Source organism: Octodon degus, unplaced genomic scaffold (genome assembly GCF_000260255.1).
Source record: "Octodon degus isolate 3935 unplaced genomic scaffold, OctDeg1.0 scaffold00015, whole genome shotgun sequence".
NCBI lineage: Eukaryota > Metazoa > Chordata > Mammalia > Rodentia > Octodontidae > Octodon > Octodon degus.
Genome location: NW_004524591.1, coordinates 3,345,141 through 3,357,644, shown reverse-complemented (window position 1 = coordinate 3,357,644; position 12,504 = coordinate 3,345,141). Strand labels below are relative to the sequence as shown.

The 12,504-nt window shown below is 36.7% G+C and overlaps 1 protein-coding gene across 3 annotated transcripts in view; it reads left to right on the top strand.

The window, feature by feature from the left end:
* Nucleotides 1-12,410, top strand: part of Etv1 (ETS variant 1) — a 94,207-nt gene extending 81,797 nt beyond the window's left edge. For all 3 annotated transcript variants that reach the window (XM_023709928.1, XM_023709926.1, XM_023709929.1), the window contains 2 exons: nt 3,493-3,594; nt 10,006-12,410. In XM_023709928.1, the coding sequence (XP_023565696.1) occupies nt 3,493-3,594; nt 10,006-10,227 (324 nt within the window). In that variant the 3' untranslated portion in view covers nt 10,228-12,410. The remainder of the gene's footprint in view (nt 1-3,492; nt 3,595-10,005) is intronic.
* Nucleotides 12,411-12,504: the final 94 nt, after the last annotated feature.

Below are 12,504 nucleotides of genomic sequence, written 5' to 3'. Positions count from 1 at the left end.
AGAGAGAGAGAGAGAGAGAGAGAGAGAGAGAGAGAGAGAGAGAGAGAGCTTTGTATCTGAAATTGAAAACATCTCTTATTTAGCCTGATCTAAATATTTAGGGATTTAAATGTTTATAGTGTATATAAAAAGAATTTGTCTGTCTCGATAGATAGATAGATAGATAGATAGATAGATAGATAGATAGATAGATTGATAGATAGATAGATAGACAGACAGACAGACAGACATACTTAAATGATGGCAAAAGAACCACAAACACATGAAGCACTAACAAATTAAAACTAGAAATACTTAACAGAATAGTTTGAAAGTCCTATAACATGAGGGTAATATGAGCTTTTCCCCGAGTGGAAGATGTTAATAATCACCTGTTTCATGCTGTAACTGACCATATTCAACAGGGATTTGTATCAGCTAAACAGTTATTTCCCTCCACCTGTGATTAAAATAAACTAAACAGGAATACAATTTTTTACTTTTGTCATGTATTTGTTAAGATAAGAGACATTACTGAATTATGTCAGTACTTCTTGATCCACTAGGAAGGGTAAAATTTCAAGTGATTAAATTTTTGTGTAGTAACTACAGACATTTCAGAGGATTGAGTTTGAATAAGTAGATTCGACCAGATGAAGATTAAGATCCGTCAGACTGGAAGTTTTTGTGATCTCTTTTCTAAATTCAGGGAAGAAATACAGTTTCATCTGTTCCATACAACAAGCTGACATTTTGACAAGTTTTGTGTAGCCGACTCATGAAGTAAAAGTGTGAGTAATGTAGAGCTGGTAGACCATTTCCTCGTGCTAAGTCAATGGGAATTGTGTAGTAAGCACTGAATGTCTCTGAAGGCTTTGTCCAAAATTAAATCCTGTATTTTATTGCTACACCACTCAGCATTGCAGTTGCTTCCATCAGGCAATGACTGCTTTCTTATTAAAACTTATCTGGAAAAGTTTTGCAAAATTCCCTTCGCCTGTGTGGCCAAGTCTCCCCGCACCTTTGCTCCACAGCAGCTCTTTGCGTATGTGCATCAGTACAACTCATGAAAGGTGTCTCTGAAGCCATTGCTTTAGACTCATGAGTTCCGTTTCTTCCTAGCTCATCCGGAGGTTTAAAATTATATTGCATCTTCAGACATGGGTGGATTATCTGCTCATTGAGTGTGGGCAATGCTAGCAAACACACAACCTTTCGCTTCTCTCTATCTGAGATCTTTGAGATAATGAGATAATTATTTTAAAATTCAAAAACGTTAAGAATTTATTCCGGGGATAAGTGTTAGGATAGCTGGGCATCTGTACAGCAGCATGATGTCAGAGTCTTCTGATAACATTCAAGTTTGTTGAACACCAGGGAGTTTTTGTATTTTGTAGGGTCACTGTTAATTAAATCCAGAATACTGTTTGAAAATAAGAGGAATATGATTTCAACTATTACATTGTCCTATTGAATTCTGTGGGCAACGCAGTGGAGCGCTATATCCTTAGCATCTTTTTTTTACTTTTCTCACTAAAACCAAAGTCTTCATTTGAGGAAATGCTATGAGAATGTCACTACCTCATGCATCCTTTGTTAAAAATATGCTTTGCATTTCATTGACTGATGGGTGGGCCACGTGACCTGGGAATTGTTTATGTTCCCTGTCAATGTTAAACTTCTTTCCCATCTGCATCTCCTAAGAATATTGCCGTCTCATTTTTTTTTCAACTTTGGGAAGAAGCAAGTGTAAGAATTCGTTTCTTTTTTATGTATAGAATAATAACCCCAGTGCTAAGGACTAACTGGCATCATAACAATCACACTCTTTAACCTACCGCTCTTTGTGTCATGAAAAAAAAATTGTATTTCTCTCTCTTGAGACATCCATAATGTTATCTTGAACTTTGTTTTTAGTATATTATTTTCTAGGTTAATCCTGCTGAGTTTCTAGAAAAGAATTGTTCATAGATGAATAAGTATTCAAGTGGCTGCTTAATCTAAAGAGGCATTAATAATTTATATTCACATCCCCTCAAGGTTTACATGCTGTTCAGCTGCCATGTTTATTAAAGAGTCCTTGAATGCCCATTGTTACATTTTGAAAGATAGTTTATTTAGAAAATGCTTTAATTTCTTATTGCCACCTTTCCCTTTTCTCATTTCACAATTGCCCAGAAGATTTATGTTAAATGAAGTTTATTTTTGGAAAAATTGATCTATGGATGCCCTGGATGGTTGGTTTGGCTGTAATCTTGTCCCTATTACATCACGTCTCCAAAACTCTTTAAGAAACAATGCTTACTGGTGCATATGGCTAAAGCACACTGTATTTTCATTCAGAGGATGCAAGTTAGGGGGAGACTAGTAAAGAGAGGTGTTTTTCAAAAAATAATGTAAAATAAAACAAACCCTGGAGACAGGCTACTGCTCCTAACATGAGAGACAGACGCTCTCTTTGAAGAGCTATTTTAGCATATGTGACAAAGCAACGACTTGGAATTTCAAGGAAATTCAAGAAACACACAAACCCCATTTGATAAGGCTCTCCTAGGGTTGCCTAGGTTTGCATGACAGCTGCAGATTTTGCTCAGAATAATAAAAGTTGAACTTAATGAGAACATGGCGTTAGCTCCTCGAGAACAGAAGCCGCCTGCACAACCTTCCACAGCTCCTCAGCTAGCCCAGCCTGGCAGTGGGAAGAAGGGGGCCTGAGTTTAGCTCCGTCTTTATGAACTCTGCCTTACCCTGAAACATTGCTCCGCTAAAGCCATGTGTTTAAAACCTCTGGAGTTTGCACTCAACAACAATGTGGACATTCTGCTTTAGAGGTTTTTGTTTGTAGACACATATACATGGTGACCTTTTCTACTTCCTTCTTATTTTTAGCATCCAATTACTGTTCTCCAGATGAATGCTTAACTTTCCAGTTTGGTATTAGCTACACTTCTATTCCGATGCCGCTCCGGGCAATACTAATTATTTGTAGTTCAGTTTATTAATTTGTATATTGTTTCCACAGCTACTCCTATGGCCACTTGTTCATTGTTTGACATGGTAACTGAAGGTTCTCTTCTTTTTTGGTTTACCATACTAAAGCACCTTTATAAAGAGGTCATTAAGTGCTTCTTAATCTATAGTTTTCTCTGAAGAACTGAGAAAGAAAAAACCAGGTAGTGTATCTCAAATCGGGTAATTTGCCTCCTTTTAGGGAACTGTAGTCTTTTCATTCCCGTGGTAAACATATTCCCTTATTTCCATTTAATTTTGTATCCGAAACAATAGTGACAAAGAATTCTATTGTTATGTTTCAGAGTGGTCACTGCATGCCTGCTTTAAAAAGCAACCCAGTACACAGGAAATTCAGATCACGGCAGCTCTTGTAACTTTACTTATGTCTTTGATTTGGACATGTTTTCATGTACTGAGAAGTAATTATTTAATGAACTATTTTCTTCTGAAATATGCTAAGTTAATACTTGAAGCTATAATGTAATTCTGTGTTGGTGGCAGGTGGCCCGGCGTTGGGGCATTCAGAAAAACAGGCCAGCTATGAACTACGATAAGCTTAGCCGTTCCCTCCGCTATTATTATGAGAAAGGAATCATGCAAAAGGTGAGCAGCTAATACAGCATTAAAATTCATCGAAATGTTGCACATTAATCTGTACGTCATACTTTAAAAGCCACATATTATTGCATTGCTGAAGCAAGGATTTCACTCATTGTAACAAACGCTTAGCTCTTGATTTTTGTATTGCAAGCTTTTCTATTTATAAATTCATAGACATTGTAGACAAATGTGTCATAATATTATACACAGAGTAGTAGGCTTCCTGGTAATTCCCACTTTTGTGTGCATGTTTTTAAACATAGGCTGTTTCAGAATTGGTATTGCATCCATCTACCTCCAGAAGTTGTTATCTGCTGTATTTTCTGCAATTATACATATTTTTGCAAAGCATTTGTTTATAGATTCCAGTGAAAATAAAGAAAAGTAGACTGATTTAATTCCTTTTTTTCATGTTCTGATTCTTAAGAGATGAGGATATCTTCTGTTCTCTCTAGGAAAAACACATATTCTTCCCTAATATCTTGTCTGATTTCATTATCTGATGGATTAATATACCAAACCACTTATTTAAAATAATTAGGGGCCAGGGAGACGGTTCAGTAGAATAAGTGCTTGCATGACAAGCGCAAGGGCCTGAGTTCAATACCCGGTTCTGCAAAAAAAAATAAATAAATAAATTAAAATAAAATAAAATAATTGGAGTAACCACTTTGAAGATAAAATATGTAATATGATAATCATTGTTAATTTCCTACCATCTTGTTTTGACAATTTGTATCATTTTCATTTATTTTAACTCTCTTTAAAAATCAAACTTAAAATAAGCATTTGATCTTATTGAGTTGACAAAATAAAGAACAATATGTTTTATTTCAGGCCGAAGAGATAACTTGGTTGCCTAAGCACTTGCCTGACAAGTGCACAGACCCTGGTTCGATCCCTGGTACTACATGCCAGGCTTACCGTGTGCCATGCTGGCCACTGAAAGTGGGTGTGGTGATGCACACCTGTAATCCTAGCACTGGTGAGGCTGAGTCAGGAGGATCACTATTATTGTGAGCTGCTTAGTGAGATCCAGTACTAAATAAATAAATCTTTTTATTTTTTTAATTAATTTTATTGAGAAACAAATAGCAATGAGACAGTTTCAAAACCGATTAGTAGGACAGTTTCAATAATTAATACATTGCATATTGTTGTCTTCGTAGTGCTTATTCATAGTACAAGATGCAGACATGATATCCTGTCCAAACACTAGTAGTACAAACCTTTCTGATCATTGAATTAAGAGAAAGTAGCTGTATATCTATCTTAACTCTTTTGTGTATACAGATACAAAATGGTCCTTCATTTATATCCCCCTTTTTTTGTTTCTTTTTGTCAGAGGTATGTATTCCATTGCCATTTAAATATTGTAGGTGTGTGAATTCAGCAAAATAATCCAATATAGTCCAGCAGACCATAATAGTAGTGGGACTGGCAATGTCAGAAGTTGTTGACTTGAGCCTTTTACAGTTAGCATATTAATATGGCTTTACTTTTTAAACCTCATTTCAAAGTGGTCAAGTAATGGCCGTGACTCATTCACATGGCTGACACTGACAAAGGATCTACAGACCGCAGTACAGGGTTTCATGTTAAATTCTAAGGGGATTTGACTGACCTTGTCAGATACAAAAGTTACATTTCTTGTTATATAGGTCTTGCTTTGTCTTGTTTTTAACCATCCAGCACAAAAGTATAAATCTTTTTAAAGAAATGTTTTATTTCAAGTGAGCTCCTTTACTATTTGGAAATGATTTTTTAAAAAAGATTAACTAGAAATTAATTACACTTGCAATATAGAATATATTGAAGGAGGTAATAACAAAATTAAAAAATTATATGCTTGTTATTATGTTCTTTAGCTTGCATGTGTTTCCATTTTAATTGCCTTGACTTTTATGATTTATCTATTGTGAACATTATAATTTTATTATGTACGCTTTGTGTATTTTGAGGGGTGTGAATCTTGTTACATATTATAGATCTTGGCATATTTTTGTCATTGTTGTGATTCTAGAAAGCAAAGAGTCCATTTACTACCTGAAACTTATCAGAGAAAATTACCATGGAGGTTTCTAAAACATGAGGAATCAGTGCTAGAATTTTCTAATTTACAATTTAGAGATTTCAAGACTCTTAAAAGATGAAGTTTTTGGCCAGGGAGATGGCTCAGGAGAATAAGTGATTCCCTGGCAAGAGCAAGGACCTGAGTTCAATCCCCAGCTCTGACAAAAAAAAAGATGAGGTTTAACTAGGTTGTTCTCCCCAGTTCCCGAACTTTGTCTTCAACACATGCACTAATGCTGTCTTTTCTCTGTCAGGCCTAGGATCACCTGTCTTTCCTCTTGTCTTTGCCCACCATATTCACATCTAGCGGAATCCATCCAAATGCATGCTGGTCCCTCCTTTTTTGTTACCTTCCTCCTCTGGGCCCTTTCCATTAGTTGTTCTGTGTTTTCCATGGGCTGTATAGCCAGGCAGTGGAAGTGTTGGTTTGAGTTTGGTTTCCCTAATGGCATGTCACCACCTCTCCTTCTTGAACAGAATCTCCTCCTACTAATTGACTATCCCCTTACCTTATAGAAGAGTCTGCTTATTAAATGAAGTATTGTGCCTGAGATGCTGTCTAGGGCACCTGGCATGATGAAAGACTCATATAAATGGTAGCTCTCACCCTGATGTCAGTGTGAACTATGGCATATGTGACTTTTGTGTCTTGACCATTAAATACCTTTACTAAAAGAAACATTCATAGAATTAAAAAATTAGTACAACATCCTTAGTTACACTGTAGTTTTCAGGAAATGGTTGTGTGAGTCAGTTTTCCATGACTATAACAACTATCTGGGATAAACTAACTTATACAGAGAAAAGGTTTACTTTGAGTGACAGTTTTTGAGGTTTCCATTTATGACCAATTTCTCTAGTATTTTGGGTCTTTAGGTCAGGCAGCAGAAGCAAATTCACTCTTCTTATGGCCAGGAAGTGACAGAAAAATTGGAGAGGTTGGGTCCCCTCTCCCATTTAAGACATGTCATCAGATATCTAAGGCCCTTTCACTAAGTTCCACCTCTTAAAGTTGCCACATCTGTCCAAGCTTTTACCACATAGCCCTTTTGGTGACACTTAAGATTCAACTAGCTGGGGTTGAAAAGGGTCACCTCATTTATATAATCTTTTTTTCAGGGACTTAATAAGGCATAAGGCTGTCAAATGGTGATATAGATCTTAAAAGATAGTTAAAAATGTCCCTCCTCATAGTTTCCCTATTAGGCTGTAACTGCCAAAGAAAACTACTTACAATTCATTTGTCTGTTAATGCTGAACAGTAAGATACTGTGAGAAACAGACCCAAAGGACATCATCGCTTGCTGTACAAGAGGACACATTATACAATTGTAGCCTACCTGCAGCTAGCACCCCAGGCCCCTGATGACACTAACCTTTGTGCAGGAAGCCCTTGCCTTGCTGTCCCTTGGCATATCCATGACTCCCCCAGGGCATCTTCTGCATTTGTCTAGAACGTTCTGCCCTTCTCATTCTAAGTGTTAACATATGCACCCTTCTGATAATTAAGTAAATTCTAGAATAGTCATTCAGAAAGAAATATGCCATTCTTTTAAAAAAATTATGATGTGAGATTACATATTTCAATGCATAGGTGAAAATATGAATATGGTCACTTTTATTCATTGACTTAAATGTGGACATATGCAATGCATGTAAGGAAGATGATGAGTAGAAAATAAAAATAAAAAATACTTTTAAATGTGTATGCAATTAAAACTGGCAATTAATTTCAGTAATAATGAAAGAAGTAGGAAAGAGTAGAGCAATATTTATTGTACCTTATAAAAAAGATAATTGCAGTTTTTAAAAAATGCTTAGAAAATACATATCTATGTTTTGACAGCAATGGTTTTCTGGATGATTTAATTATACAGCATTATTTCTTTTTGCTTCAACTGCCTTTTCTTATTCATTAGCCAGTATCCTGAATTATTCTTGAAATTTTTAAGTCAAAGCATGATTGAGATATCTAGCCTTTGATAGTACAGTTTACAAGCTATTTCGTTGCTTACTTCTGATTCCTGTTTTCCTATCTCAGTGTGGCAATTTGGGCATTCTTAATTTACAACATTGTACTAATTATACTATTAATAATGGAAAACATCATTTCCCTTTTTGGATGTCAGCTCCTGTTCTAAGCTTATTTACATTTAGCAAAATCCAATAAATGTAGTGGTAATCCTTAATCTTTTACAGTTAGTGTTTCTTTTTCTTTTTCTTTTTTTTTTTTTCTTTTTTATGTATTTGGTACAGAGTCTCACTGCACAGCTTCGACTCATAGTGATTCTCCTGTTTTCAGCCTCCCCAGCCCTGAGATTACAGGCATGCGCCACCATGCCTGGACTCAGTGGCAGGCTCAGCACACTTGGGGGCAGGGCCTCGCTCATGTGGAGCCTGGGATGGAAGCCCAGTCTCTGTGCTTGCCTAAGCAGGTGCTTAGTCCTCTGAGCTAACTCACTGGCCCTTAATTCTTAACAGTTAATTCAGGAAGAAACAACAAGTATGGGAAAGTGCTTAAGAGATTTTATAGTGTTGAGAGTGTGGTATATATTTAAATGTCCTATGCTGAAAAGTTTCAAGCTTTCATGTCATCTCTAATTATAGCCAGTATCGACATGTCAGAAAAAAATGTTCCAGTAACTACAGCAAATATCTCTTTCTCTATGGTCCCAAGCAAAATAAAACAGTTTATAGATCTCTCAAAGGAATGTAGGACATTTATTTTATTTTTATTCTGAAAAATACTTCAAACAATGAAAAAAAAGGGACAATAGGATTTATTATCCCAGATTGTTTCCAATTTTGCCTATTTTATGTTTATGGTTATTGTTCCAGTCCACCTTTGAGAAATTAGTTTCCTTTGTCTGAAACAGTAAAGTAACTGAGTTATGCCAAACTGCTCTCCTTGCTCCTGCAGAGAGAAGTCATTCTGTGTCACAACCTGCTTCTCACAGAGCCATCCCCTTCTCCACTTGGCAAGGCGGGGAACCAAGCAGCAGTTTGAGAGACCTGTCCAGAACTACAAGCACTACTGAGAGTTAGCACTTTTGTGTTAGGATTATTGCAATTTTTTGGATTTGCTAAACTTTTTCTTCTTCCTTAAATCAGGGCTGAAAATGTTGCCAATCTGTATCCGGAGGAGCAATGCTCTTTGGTAGCGGCTCCTTTTCCCATAACCACGTACAGCTGACTTACACACCTTGCAGGCAGTATCTCCCCAACACAGAGGAGCCATGACTTCCTCAGAGAGGAACACAAGGGTGTTGAATAATTTTCAGATATCTGAAATTATAAGGTACACACGAGTGTGCGCGTGCGCGCGCACACACGCACACACACACACACACAGAGTTACAACCTAAGTTAATACAGAGAACTGTTTGTCAATACCCTCTTGGGGATTGAACTCTTCGATATTGTTGTTAAAGGAAGTATATTAGCATATCTGTCTCATTCTATTGTTTATAATTTTCCACAAAAGCATCACTCTTGAGAGTTTAAATTTGGGTATGTCATTCCTGATGAATTATTCTATGTCTCCTTTATTTAAGACAGAGTTGTCACATTTCTTATTCTCATTTCCTCTCTAGGCAGTGTATATTTTTGATTCTTTTCACTTTTTTTGCACCTCTTGCTTCAATTTGACGCTTTGCACACGTCCTTACGTTCTGCCTAATGTGTCTCGGCCTCATTTGTAAAAACGATATGCCCGGGATGATGCCATCCTCTGGCTCCATCTTTCATTTAAATAAGGCCGTATATCTTTGGATTTTAGATGAGACTATACAGTACACAAAAATAAATAAATGAAATGGAAGAAGAACGTGCACCCTGAGAATCACTAGTCTAGTCTTATTAAGAGTAAAACATATTTTTCTTTAAAGTTTGAAAGTTGACTTTTTATACCTCTTCAGAAAGGTAATATTGACAGAGAGACACTAATCCTTAGAAATACAGGTCTTTATAGGACTAACTACTGTCCTCGTACAGAAAATTCCTATATGCAATGTCTGCATTAAGTGTTTGATTGTTTTTGAAATGACAATGTAACGCTTATTTTTATGTTAAAACAGGGAAAATGCTGAGTTTCCAGCAATATTTGGAATGAAATAATTATTACTCAAGGTTTTCTCTTCCTATTTGCCTTGCTTAATCTTCATTTATCTCACAAGGCTACTATGCTCATATCTACTGCTAATTGGTTGCTTTATTTTATATTTTTCTATCTTTTCCAGTACATTAAATCATGTTTTTTGTTTTTGTTTTTCTTTTTTCCTCTGCCAACCCCTCTCATCTGGTGATGGTGAGATGCGTTTTTCTCTTTCACGTTGTCCTCAGGTGGCCGGAGAGAGATACGTCTACAAATTCGTGTGCGATCCCGAAGCGCTGTTCTCCATGGCCTTCCCAGATAACCAGCGCCCGCTGCTGAAGACAGACATGGAGCGCCACATCAACGAGGAGGACACGGTGCCTCTGTCTCACTTTGACGAGAGCATGGCCTACATGCCAGAAGGGGGCTGTTGCAACCCGCACCCCTACAACGAAGGCTATGTGTACTGACATCAGTGACTGTCCCGAAGGGCGTCCTTGCTCTTTTTTTGCAAGATGCGGAGACTCTCTGAGTTCTCTTCAATCTTTGTTTTATTTTTGTTGTTTGTATTTTATTTTTAAATAATAATACAAAAAGGGGCTTTTCCTGTTGCATTGTTCTATGGTCTGCCATGGATTGCGCACTTTATTTGAGGGTGGGAGGGAGTGATCTAAACATTTATTCTATGTAACAGGAAGACAGTGGGTGACTGGGCAGAGGGATTTGGGGATTACTTTGTACTTAGGCTTGGGATAGGGTTCTACAGGTTTTAGGAATGGTGAGGCTGTATCATGTCTGCTTGATTTCATAATAACAAGATAATCTTCATTTTCTCCAGGTAACTAGGGTACAGTGGCTTTCACATTGTGTAAATATCCACTCGGAGACCATTTGCCCTGGGCATTTCCCCTCATCATTTCTGAGTCTCTCCAGGCATACAAAAAAAAAAAAAATCTACTGTAAATGGCAGTTTAATTGTTAGAAAGGACTGTGTTTGCGCCTCTTGTACAAAAGGTATTTAGCAACTGATTACATTTGCCACTGTTTCATTTTGCTTTACACATGGCTCACAGAGGATGAGCATACCAACGGGCGATTCTCTCTGAAGCCGAGTAGTTATCGTGACTGCAGATGAGGGGCACAATTTTGGACTCTGGCTCTGAACTGAGTCACAGGCCAGTAGTGTCATAAGCATTTGGTGCCACCTTACTGTTTAGATGAAAATCATACTGTCTTTCAAATATTTTGAAGCCCATTTTAGTTAAATAATGATGTTATGGTCCCTCGGAATCTTCATTTCAACGTTAAATCTGGGATCACATGGAGGCAAAAAAAGAAAAAAATCTGTCTTCTTTCACTTCCTTCAGTACATAAATATGTTATTTAATCAATAAGAATTAACTGTACTAAATCACATATTACGCTGTTCTAGTTACAGCAAGCACTCTTTAAGAGAAATATTCACTACATTAAATAGGTACTATAGTAATTTTAGACATGGTACCCACTGATATGCATTTTAACGTTTTACTGCTGTGTTATGTTGATAACATATATAAATATTAGATAATGCTAATGCTTCTGCTGCTGTCTTTTCTGTAATATTCTCTTTCATGCTGAATTTACTATGACCATTTATAAGCAATGCAGTTAACTACAGATAGCATTTCAGGACAAAATAGATGACTCAAACCATTTATTGCTTAAAAAATAGCTTACGCCATGCTGTGCTATAAGCAGCTTTTATGCACATTGACAAATGAAGAGTAAGCTTCAGCTTGCTAAGGGAAACTGTGGAAACTTTTGTAACTTTGGGAGAAATGGAAAATGACTTACAAACTGTCCAAGAATATGAGGAAGTTGCTGTGTGACCTAGTGCTGGCACTGATATTATTCATTATCTCGTTTTGGACACCCCTGTAAATGTGACCAGATTGTTTGAGAGCAAACTTAAAGATTTCAAGTTTCAAAGTTTTATTTGGTTTGGTTTTGTTTTACGTTTGGAGGAAGTACGGAAAGCAGTACATATGCCGTCCACTCGGAAACACGAACGATGCTATGCTAGCACGGAATATCTTCGGAAAAGATTCAAGAAAGTAAAGCGAATGCTTTCAACGCACTAGTACGCTAGAGGAATGAAAGTCTTTAGCTAAATGTCAAAACCTCAACCACAAAGCCAAAATAAAGCTATGAAAGCATCTTATGATCAGCACAGGAAGGACTCTAAAAACTTTGTCCAGCTACCCGTTTTGCAACACTACATAGTTCATGGCGATTTTCTTCAAGCTAAAAGGTATTGGGAAACCCATATGCTAAAATCAATACTATTCACATTAACTCCTACAATAATGTTCTAGTTTCAACATGTACATGTAACCCGTGATTTCAAGGATTGTTCTGTATCCACACCATGTGTCATTTGGCCCTTTATGGGTTAATAAAGTATGCCTTAAAAATCAGAATGCCCCCTCCCCATGCTCATGCGGCCATTCCCAGCACTTAGAAGAAAAACAGATTTAAAAGTATTCAGTGAAAGTTTTATTGGAAAGAGAACTGAAATATATGATTGAAGGATGATATTTGGTGAAACTGAAGGAGAAATTTTAAATGGGTTTTTAAAGTATGTTCTAAATAAAAATCATATTAAGGATTCTTTATTTTTTCTTTTATTTCTTTTTAATACTCTGTAGTCTGTCATTGGGCCATGAGGAAACATTGGGCCATGAGTTAGCTTAAAGTATCAAAGA